We start from the raw sequence: 11,860 nt of genomic DNA on the forward strand, positions 1-11,860 counted from the left end.
AAAAGTTTATTTTGATATGTTTATTACACGGTAGATAAGATTTGTGTATGGAATATATGTTTATATTTGGTTATTGACTTATTCTTGTGAAATATAAATTGTATCATGAATTGATTTGGAAGCTAGTATAATGTACTTGTGTACTCGGTTATTTGGTGAAAATATATGAAAGGATTATGGTCAACTTGGTGATTCAGTACCTGTATATATATTTTTGCATGAGATGAAATGGTATGATATATTTATTAACTCAAGGTATATATGTGTAAGGATAAAAGGTGATGTTTCAGTTTATGAAGTAAATGATGTTTGTATTTGAGTTATAATAGGTAATGCATTAATTAGTAAAATGTATATAAAGTATATGTGGTACTTTGGAGTATGCTTAAGTTATAAAATAATGATAGGTATGATTAGATAGATTTGATAATTATTTGAAAATCAATTAATATGCTCTAGAAGATCTTTGTTGCCGATTAGACATGAAATGAATATGATTATGTGTCGTTTTTAAATGGCACATTATTTGAACATTTTGGATAAATTATTTGAGTGGCCTATTTGGTTGAGTTGATGATATTTTGGCATATGCTAAGAGGATTGTTAATTATATGTATTTATGATATGCAAATGTTGTATTTAGGTAAACAAATGCTATAATGGAATATATCACTTTTATAAGATGAAATGATGTATGTTTGCTTACTAATTAGTATGTGTATAAAATTAGTAAGATAATAAGATATTTTATATTTAAACTATTTGAGTGCCATAGTTGTTATAGTGTACATATATGATTGGTATGTGGAATGACATATCCTTGGTTACGTATTTAACATTCGATTTTCATGATTCTTTATTGTATTGATTAAATATAATCTTGGAAATTTTATGAATTATAGAATTGAAGCTGTAATATGCCCAATTCGCCCGGGACCATACAAAATAAAATAAAAAATAAAAAATAAAAACAAAAACAATAAACAACCCAGAATAAGTCAATGCCCATTTACAAGTTATTTAACCCAAAAAAATACAGTCCAGCCTAGATATATTTTTTAAAACCCAATTGAATAGCCCAAATCCCTGAATCCAAGACCCAAAAAGAAGGTCAGTAGTCGGGAAACACCAGAAGCTTCTGGAAGATGCTGGATTAGCACCCGAGGACTGGCCTTCCACGAGGGATCCTCATGCACGACCTCCACCTCTCCAAGGGTGGTTTCTTCTCCGTACGCCTCCACGTCGACAGAATCTGTGACAAGGAAATAAACGCAGCAAAAGAACGCACGAGAAAGAGCAAAATAACAGAATTTACAACAAATGACAGATAATGTAATTTTTTCCTATTTTTCATTATTTCTCTGTAAAATCAGGCTATAAAAAGGCCTCACTTGTAATCTATGAGGACTTACGCACACTATGCATATACACATACTATACGCATACTGAATAAAAAAATTTCAAAAACAATTTCTGAAAAGGTAATATTCTTAGTCTTTTTAATTTTTCTGTCATTTTCATCTATTTTCCTTCCATTGTTTTCATCATCCGCATTTTAAAACAAAGAGGAGGGAAAAGCAAGTCTTACCTTGCGAATCGGCCATTGATCTCTGTTCACTTCGTTGAGATCGAAGTTGGAAGGGGATCCAAAGGCATCATCTATCACCGCTGGTATGCCATCGACCACCAAATGAAATGGTGGCTTCGGCGGATGCAGGAAACTCTAGCAAATTGATTTTTGGGGCTGTTAGTTTGGGTTAAAAGGATGGCTGCATCTGAAAAAAAAGAAGGGAAAAAAGCATTAAAACCTTTGTAAAAAACGGCGCCGTTTGAAAAGGGAAGGTCCGCGTGTAAACCCGATTCAAAAGTCGGATCTGCACCCTTTTTTGTCTCCAATGGGAAATTTCCATGTCTGATCCTTCTCTCTTAAACCAATCTTCAATTGGATCCAACCTGTGCTACACTTATTTTTTTAATTTCGTCTGGGAATTTGTATGCTATTGCGATTTGATCCACGGCTAAGCTCAGCGTTTTGAAACGTGGATTATTTCCAGTTCTGGTCCTTATACATTTTCAAGCATGGCGCATGAGTCCCTATTTTGATTCTAATAGTTTATTTTTAAATTTTCCTTCGTATTTTAACTCAATTTTAATTTAGTTTTATTTGTATAGCCTACCATACATTCAACGTTTGTACATGTATTAATTTAATTGAGATTTTAATTTATGATGCATATTATTTAAAATTCATTTATTTATTTTTATTTGATCTATGTTAATATTTCTTTTCTATATTTTTATTTGTAATTAGGTTGTAGCTTTTTTATTTTGCATAGTATTTAACTCAAAATTTGTTATCTTGGTACCTATATTATTTAAATCAAGTCTTCTGTTCATTATGATTTTGAGAATTCATTTAGTTCTTCATATATGTATATATGTTAAATTATGTTCTTCACTTTATATAATCATTATTTTGAAGCTATTTTACATTATATTATTTTAATAATTTATATAAGATTTTTTTTGAAATATTTTTATGTATATTTGTACATATATTATTTTAATGGTTTCTTATTTAAAATACTTATTGTTTTAAAATTCATTTAATTATGTATGTAAGGTTAGTTGGGAAATTCATTTTTGTGTTTATAAAATTATTATTTTGAAATGCTTCTCTATATTATATTATCTTAGTATTTTATTTAGTATCTCTTTTAAATGTTTTTAAGTATAATGGTACATATATAATTTATAAGCTAACTTAATTTTATAAGCATTATTAATTTCATACTATTTTCACAAATAATTATTCTTAAATTTATTTATATATGCATGTTTCGTGAATCCGTTATGTGTATTATATCTTATCATGTATTTTATTATTCTTTCATATTATATTTTATTTAAGTTACCATGTACATTATCAATTTTTAAATGGATTTGTGTCTAAAATATTTTGCATATAATTTGATTCAAACTTTCATTCTATAATATCTATTTCAATAATTATATATCCCTAGTTTTTATGCAAATATGTCAACTTATGTATTATGTATATTATGTATTCCTTAATTCATCATTATTTTGAGATCGTCTTATACTACATTGACTTCTAATTTCCATTTTATTTTGTACATGCTTTGTGGATTGTTTTATATTGTGCCATATTTATTGTTGTTGTATATTATTTAGTCATTGTTTTATCAATTGTTCTCCATCCATAATTAAGAATTTGGTTACATTTCACTTAAAATAATTGTACTTAATTGTTGAATTTATTAGTTGTGGTTTATTGTACTTTATTTGTGCACATTATCTCATGTTTATTCATTTCTTTTTACAAATGTTTCCTTGTAATACCTCAAATGTTCCATCTCATTTTAAAACAAATAAAGGTGTTTTAAGCTAACTCTTAATTTTCCTTATTACTCAAAGATTTTAAAACAAGGCAAAATCCGATATTTAGGAATTCGGGGAATCGTGCCCTACCGTGCTAGGTATGATTTTTCGTCGAACCAGGTATTTGGATATCATTTTATATTTTTTTGGCGAACAAGCTCTTGAAAGTCAAAAATCAATTGTATTTTTGAAGGTATAAAGGATCGTGTCCAATCGTGCTAGATATGATACTGCATACTTTCAAAGCGAGAGAATTTTGACTACCAGTTTGAGCTACTCTAATGTTTTAAAAAGAAGTCATGTTTCAAAAAAAAAATTCTCCCTATACCTAAGGACAACACTTGATCAATCTGGTACCAATTTTGGGCATAGTGACGGTGCTAACCCTTCCTCATGCGCAACCGGCTCCCGAACCCATTTTTGAACTTGCGTAGACCAAAATTAATTTAAATGTTTTATTAGGTGCTCCAATCACACCTAAACGAAAAGATTGGTGGCAACTTCACATTTTGGTTTTAAAACGTCGATCCCCATTGTTTGTTTTCAAAAATAAAATGGTTTCGACAGAAGCATGTTAGTTGCTTTATAAAAAAATTTACTAGATGATTAACCTTGTAAAGAAAGTCTGTTCTGAATTGTTTTATGATCGGTAATGCCTCGTAACCCCATTCCAGCGATGGATACGGGTTAGAGGTGTTACAGATAGCTCGGAAATTACGATTTGTATTTCTAGAATCTGAACTTAATACTTAAATGTTGAATTTATTACTTGATAAGTATAGTAAGTATTTAAAGGTAAATATTTGAATAGTAATAAATATTGATTGGAATTAAAGAGTGAATTTTATTATTAATTGTTATATTTTGAATGAATGTTATGGTAAATAATTAAAATGTGAATTATTGGTATTGTGTTTATTATTGAAATGAATTGACTTGAAAATGTGGTGAAATAATAATGAATGTGTTTTTTGTGGAATTTGATTATATATTAATGAAAAGTGAATTGAATTATATTGAATTGTATTGATTTATTAAATTATGTGATTAATTGAAATATATACATATTGATTGAAAACCGAAAATTGGTTAAATACCCTATTAACAGTATCGGGCTAAGTCGGATATAGTTGGCATGCCATAGGATTAGAAGTGTTCACGGATATTCCGACTTTGTGTCAATGAGACACGATAAGTGTCGACTACTGTTACTGTTCCGGATTCGTTCCGATGAGGTACTCTGTGTACCGTTACTGTTACTATTGTTACTGTTACCATTACGATGTATTTCGGCTCCAGCCGATGAAACACTGTATGCTATCCTGGTATGTAGGTTGGTTCCGTGTATCCGTCTAGGTCTGAGTATGTTAATAAGGGGTAAATTACTGTACTGAACAATTAAATGATACTGACAGTTACTGAATAATTGACTGGTACTGAATAATTGATTGTCACTGAACAATTGATCGTTACTGAATAATATTGATAAAGTGATTAATATTGAGAATACTGACTGTTACTAGAATGGATAAACACAGAATATTGATTGATAATTGAATCGTTGAATAATATTTATTGATATTGAACAGTAAACTGAAGTATGAAAAAGACACATGAATTAAGTATCTTTGAATTGAATATGAATGAAGAGTATTATTGTTCAATGGTTTGTGAATTTATTGTGAAAACCTATTTCGGATTAATAGATAATAAGAATTGAATTAGTTACAAGGAATTTATCTATGTATTGAATAATTATATAACTGTGAAGGATATATGATTTTTATGTAAATGTTGCATTTTAATATTATTAAGTGTTCGGATTATAGAGATACCACTGAGTTCACACTCAGCGTATGATTTGTTTCCGTGCGCAGGTTAGGTTAAAGACAGACCGTCAAATCAGCATCCCAGGTCGATCTCGAACTCAATAAGGTGAAATATGTTAATTGTTGGTAATGGCATGTACCTAGGATGTTTATTTGTATCATTTAGTACCGTCATTATAATGATGAAATAAGTAGAATTAAGTTTGGTAATGATATATTGTATGAATAGACTTAATTGAAATAAATTTGAACTAATTGATAATGTATGTGAATTATTTAAAAAGATCCATTACATAGGTTCATAAAATGTCTAGTTGGTCATGATTTGGTTAGATTCAAATATGATTCAAAATGATTGAATAATTGGTTTTTGGATTGTTTGATGTTGTTGAATTGCAGGGTTGGTAAACTTGAAGTTTAACGATAATTTTGAGTCCACACGGCCTGGCACACGGGCATGTGACTGAACCGTGTAAGACACATGGCTTGCACATGGGTATGTTGTTAGGTCGTGTGTCCCCTGCACCTAAAATGCTACAAAACAGATTGCCACACGGGCTGAGCACACAAGCGTGTGTCTTGACCGTGTGAAATTAATTTGTTCATAGGAAAAAGTCAGAGAGCTCCACGGGTAGAAGACACGGGCATGTCTAGGCCGTGTGAGCCACACGGTGTGGCCACACGGCCGTGTGGTATAGTTCATTAAGGGGAAATTTTAAGAATTTTATGAAAAATTTTATAAGCTTCAGATTGAGTCCTGGTTTGGTTTTTTTACATACATTTTAAGTCTCGAAGGCTCATTAAAGGAACTTTAAGATATATTTTATGAACTGAATTGTATTTTCTTTCTTTATTAGTCGTAATTGAACTATAGTGACCGATAATACTCTGTAATCCTGTTTTGACTACGGGATATGGTTAAGGGGTGTTACAAAAAACATAAAAATCAACATAAATAACCAAAAAGCCAAGGACGTGCCAATAGACAGTCGAGAGAGTGCCAAGAGGCAAACTTTTCAAAATAATTTTTAAAATGTCATTTATTCATAATTGGTTGACCCCTATCAATATTGTCCTTGAGTTGAGCCGAGATTTTATTTTCCAACTTTACGAGATCTTAAGTGCTTGAAAAGGCCACTTGGAGCGTAAGGCCATAGAGCGAGATTGGATTAGACCAACCAAAAGAAATGGTGGTCATTTGGCTATGGTATAGGGTTTGAATCCCCCAACCTATATAGGATTTAGGTCATTAAAGGGGAGGCAAAGTACCACTTGATCTAGTGATCAATTAAGGGGTTTGTCAGCTCTAAATAGACAACATGTTAAAAACTTATTTAAAATAAGTTAAGTCTTCCCTCAACAATATCTTTCAATATTTGATAATCACATATAATCTTGACCATTTTCGAGTGGAATTAGAATAGACTCAAATAAGAAAAATCTCTAACTATTTTCTCTTTTACAAAACTTAAAATCTTGGAACACCATATAACCATGAGAATCAAGAAACAAAACTAAAATGAAAAAGTAAACACTAAGAATGAAAACAGTGATGAAGAAGAGACAGAATTTAATGGCACAAGGGCTTGTTCCATTAAACTCAAAAATCGCACATTTATACCCTAGATTGGAGCTCAATAATGGGGTGAGGATCCTTGGTATGCTGCATCATTCAACTCCAAACAGGAACCTTTTAGGGCCTCAAAGGTTCGTAAATATTTAGCCTTTCACTTTGGTATTTAAAGCAAAGGGCCAAAGGACCAACAAATGCGCAAAAGATTATATTAGTATTACTGTTCAACGTCACACACTTAGCCCATCTTTCAACATCAAGTATGCCCAATAAACTTTCCTCTTCCCTTATATCCAATTGATTAAGTATTATTGACTAACAATTCATCATATTAAGTTGGTCAATCGATTTTTTTTCCCTATTAAGGTTTGTGTGTTTGATATAAATTTGAGTTAAGTCCAGCGGTTAGATTGGATTCTAAATAAGTTATGAAATTCAAACTGAGAATTGATTGAATTAATCATTTTAAAGCAAACTTTAATTGATGAACCTTTCTCCCTCCTCCTCCATCCTCTTTGCTTTTTCCTTTCATCCTTTCACAAGCCTATAAAATATAAATTAATAAATAAACCTATTTCCAGTTAAAAAGTACTCTGAAAAAAACTAAATCTTTCATCCCATACTCCATTATTTTACTTATAATAATTTACTCCCTCTCTGAGATGTACAAAACAACTTACACATTGATAAGTGTTAAAAATTTATAATTAAGGACAAGGGACAACCTTAGTTGTAAGAAATAAAATAATAAAAAAAATTAGGTTAAAACGTGCTATTAGTCTCTATTTGTATAAATTATTTTCTTACTCTTTCAATTTAAATTTCTTAATTTTCTATTAAAATTTATCAATTTAATCAATTATATATCATGGATAATCTAACTAGAATTTTAAATTTTTATAGAAAATTTTTACAATTTAATTAATTCAACTTATATTTTTAAACAAAAATAATTTTTTTTTAAACTTTTTAACGATGAAATCTTAAAATTTGTGAAATAAAAAAAATTAACAACGAAAAAAATATAAAGAAATACATTTATGTTGTGCCCATTAATATAAAGTAGTGGAAAAGACTCGTAAGCTACCCTCGACTATAGTGTAGAGAGTGGAGACATTGCCGCCTTTCTTTTAAACTCATGTCATTGTCGTCTTCCACCAAGCCAAGCTTCCACCTACCGTCCCTCTATCTCTGGGTGATAAGATAATTATATCATTAGTTAGGAAATAAGATGAGTTTCTTTCCTAATGGAAATGACACCCTTTTTGTTTTAGCCTACCCTACCATCCAACAATAAGGAAATAAAATGTACAAATTGGGTTGTGGATTTAATTTTTATATTTAAAATTTTAAAATTTTAATTTTGATTTAAATGATATTAATTAAATTTTAATATTTTTAAAATTTTATAAAAAAATATATTATTATATGTGTAATTTTATGTTAATTTGTTATTTTCACATAATATTTATAAGAAATTAAGTCATTTTAATTATGATTTAGCGGCTTAAATTTTGAAAAGTATATAGATTAAAATATATTAAATTATAAATTAATATGGATTAAATTCACAACTTATTCATAATGTGAGGATACTAACAAATTCTGATCAAATGAATTTAATTGTTATTTTTAGGTTAAAATTAAAATTTAAGAATGCAAAAAAGAATAAAAACTAAAATTAAGAATAAATCATTTCTTTTGGGGAATCAAGTTGGTACATGATCATGGTTAGACTTAGAGGACTAAACCTTTTCACCTACTGCAGCATCTTAATGATAGCTAGCATTATTTAGTTCCCCAGTGGCCCACTTGACGGGCACCTTGAATTAATAACGCCCACTTCTTTATATGTAAACTGACCCACAATCGATAATGTTAAAGCATAGAAAATAATTGGTGAAAACTTTAGATTATTCATAATTTCAAAGACTGATGTAGGCCTTCATTTTTGCTTTAAATGAAGAATAACTTTGTTACATAAAATCAATGTTCTAAACACAAGTTTCAACTAACTCGGATGATGATGAGAGCTCAACTGGCCTTAACAACTTTAAATCTATATTCATGTTTTTGTATTAAAAGCTTTTCAAAATTAATTGAAATTTTGATATTGTACCAAAGCTTTTTTCTTTTTTTTTAATATATGTAAATTATTTGAGCAAAAATGGAAAACATGGGAATAGTATTAACAAATAATATATTACTTGTATTCCATTTCTTAAGCAGAAGACATACAATATGGTTTATACATCACTCCTCTGTACTGGCCCCAACTTCAAAGCTGAAACAAAACAATCACATATTTATACATCAAATGTGTACACATAATAAAGCAAAAGCAAAACAAAACAATAAAAAAGCAACCCTATTAATTACAACAAAATGCGAGCAATGGAGTTGTATCTTTTTTGTTCAACTTGTTTGGATTTGATATCTTCAGCACACCTTAGAGTCCTCTCAATGTGGTATCCTCCTCCAATGCTCACTTCCCTCTCCAAGTGACTGCAGTAGCTCTCGAACACTGTCACATTTACATGCAGTTTGAAACCCATCATGAACAAAAATTCAACCTCCAACTTGTTCAGTTCCTTGGTCGTCAACCCTCCTACTCGTGCAAAGTACGAATTTCTGTAATTCCTACCAAACAGTACCAATACTATTAGATTAATACTCTACGCATACTTTGAAGATAATGGGAAGGGGGAAACTAGACTACAACTATACTCACATGTCTTCAACATACTTGGAAGCCACCATGATGATGGTAATGAGGAGCCTATGTACGTTCCTAGCATTAATCCGGAACCCTGGATTTGCTTGGCGAAACCGATCCATATATACATATGCCACCACATAAACGGATGGTCCGGCTTTGGTGTAACGGAAGATTCTTTCTAGGTAGGATTGAATCGTCATGTCTGGTGTCTCCTGGCACTCGAAAACTCTGCTATTGCAATCTTTTGCCAATGCCCATTTACAGTTCTTGGCTATCCTTTCGTTTCTTGCCATTGTTCTCTCAATAAGAGAAGCCAGGACTGACATCACCAGTGGGGTTTTTGCATCATTCTGATAGGAGTAAGAGTAGAGATCGGATCGAAGCTTTCTTGGAGAGATTGTAAGGGAAGATGCAGTCATTTCCATGAGTTCAAAATGTTACGAAAATAATAAGCGTGAAATCTAAAGAGGAGGAAAATGAAGGGATACCCAGGCTGTGTGATGTTTAATGAGTATTTATAATAGGGGGCAGCCGTTGAGTTGGTAATGTAAAGAAAGATGGGGTAGTGAATAAAGTAAGAGAGAAATGGTATTATAATTTAAGCAACACCTCGATATGTCTCAAATAAAGTTTTAAGTTTGAATTTTATTAATATCAAATACTGATAAAAAAAAGAAGAAGGTGTAAGTCACATTCACTCGTGTAGGGTAGAAAGCCGGATGAATTTGTTTTTTTTTTAAGTTTTAAGTTTGAATCTTATTGATATTAAATATTGATAAAAAAAGAAAAGGTGTATTTCACTCGTGTAAGGTAGAACGCCGAATGAAAAGGATGAAAAAAGAGTAAGGAGGAAGAGGATTAACTTGGATAGACCCCTTTATCTTGTGTACATGAACTTATATAGTGAGTTATCCTTTATTTAATGTCATGTGACAGATCGGATGATTGTGTTAATAAAATAGAGGTTAAATATCATATACTAAATGAATATTATTATTGCAAGTTGGTTGCCATTATGTTATGTGTTGCGTGGCATTGCTCGTGTTGTAGGTTGTTTTACTCTAACTTCATCATTGCTTGGAGCACTAGATGATAAGTAGACTCATTTATCTTTTAACAAAGAGTCTTAACTGAGTTAATTTAAATAGTTAGTGTTTTACCAAAAAAAAATTAACATAATAAATTTGATACATGTCTTTTTTGGGCGAATATAACAACTTTTATGGAAAAAAAATAATATCGAAATAATTAACTTGTTTAATAATAAGATCCAATTTAAATTTAAATTTAATCAAAAATCAATTGGAAGGTGGGTGGAAGCCAAGCTTCTATCAGTACAAGTTTGCTAAATATTTGAGTGATTCCTCCGAGCAAAGGCGGAGTTGAAAGTAGAGACAAAGCAGCTAAGCTTTTTTCCACATTAAAAAAACAACCCAATTTTGTGTAATCTGGAACATATATATCCAGTGGTGGAATAAAAAAAGAGGCAGCCGACAGCGGGTTGAAGGGAAAGGATGGGCATTGAAAGAGGTGAGTAGGTTCGTTTGGACCCATAAGAAGTACTAGACGGCATTTATAGTTGTAGATGTACTTGTACTGGCCTTGAGATTCGTGTCTTCTGAAAACCACAAAAGCCTCCAGTGTCCTATTCAATTTCTTGTGTGTTTATGTTAGATATTTGACTCCTCTACCAAATGACATCAAAATCTTAGCTTTCTACTTGTACCACGTGCATGATCTGAGATTAGAATCTCCACTTGATTTGCATCTTACTTGAACCACACCGACACTAAATTCAACTTATCCCGCAACTGCTATCTTAAGGATAATAATGTCTTTGACATATAAATCAGTGCATCTGAATGATGATAATACCCTTAAAAGGAAGTATTATAACCATTAGTACCAATGCAAGTGGCGAAACGCTAAAACATTTCAACATTATGATTAATCACCATTGGACAGAGTTATTAACAATCTCATATAAGTTTGGGTTTATATTTTAATCTTTAATATTTAGTGAGGGATTCTGGGGTGTAGCGTCTGCTCCACCAAAAATAAATAAATCTTACCAAAATTTGTGGTTAACTGTAAATTTCGAAGTCCTTTGTCCCCAAAAAATAAATCCAAGTACCATAAACCCCAGTCCATTCATTTCTCTTGTGGATTTTTATCAAATTCTACTTAGAATTTATTTACTTGGAAGGGACAGTCACTGACCCATCCCATTCTTCACTCAAAAACAGTATCAAAATTCTGACTCGAAAATCTGGCCTGGGCCACAGTTTTGTTGCAAATAAATTCCCCCCACAATTTTTGTTGTATCACTATCTTGTT

At 31.0% G+C, this 11,860-nt stretch overlaps 1 protein-coding gene and 1 long non-coding RNA gene across 8 annotated transcripts; both read right to left on the minus strand.

Moving 5' to 3' along the window:
- Positions 1-875: 875 nt before the first annotated feature.
- On the minus strand, positions 876-2,171 carry LOC107935861 (uncharacterized). Its single transcript, XR_001694290.2, has 2 exons — positions 1,589-2,171; positions 876-1,252 (listed from the first exon to the last, which is right to left on the minus strand). It is a non-coding gene; the product is annotated as an uncharacterized lncRNA (long non-coding RNA).
- Positions 2,172-7,829: 5,658 nt separating this feature from the next.
- Positions 7,830-10,089, minus strand: LOC107935859 (cyclin-U2-2). Of its 7 annotated transcripts, none has more exons than XM_041074336.1 (4): positions 9,536-10,063; positions 9,253-9,444; positions 9,043-9,088; positions 7,830-7,995 (listed from the first exon to the last, which is right to left on the minus strand). In XM_041074336.1, the coding sequence occupies exons 1-3, from the start codon at positions 9,946-9,948 to the stop codon at positions 9,058-9,060; spliced, it is 636 nt and encodes a 211-aa protein (XP_040930270.1). In that variant the 5' UTR covers positions 9,949-10,063; the 3' UTR covers positions 7,830-7,995; positions 9,043-9,057. The 7 variants fall into 7 exon arrangements, 5 of the variants coding, with proteins under 5 accessions (XP_040930270.1, XP_016723978.1, XP_040930271.1 ...); XM_016868489.2 differs by having other exon boundaries at positions 9,012-9,088; XR_005899404.1 differs by having other exon boundaries at positions 9,043-9,444; positions 9,536-10,060.
- Between the last annotated feature and the right edge of the window lie 1,771 nt (positions 10,090-11,860).

The sequence above is a fragment of the Gossypium hirsutum genome, chromosome A08 (genome assembly GCF_007990345.1).
Source record: "Gossypium hirsutum isolate 1008001.06 chromosome A08, Gossypium_hirsutum_v2.1, whole genome shotgun sequence".
In the NCBI taxonomy this organism is placed as follows: Eukaryota; Viridiplantae; Streptophyta; class Magnoliopsida; order Malvales; family Malvaceae; genus Gossypium; species Gossypium hirsutum.

Coding starts and splice junctions, on each gene's coding strand:
- LOC107935859 (XM_016868487.2), bottom strand. CDS start 9,948: ATGGAAATGACTGCATCTTCCCTTACAATCTCTCCAAGAAAGCTTCGA. Junction 9,445..9,535: donor TCCAAGTATGTTGAAGACAT/GTGAGTATAGTT, acceptor ACTGTTTGGTAG/GAATTACAGAAATTCGTACT.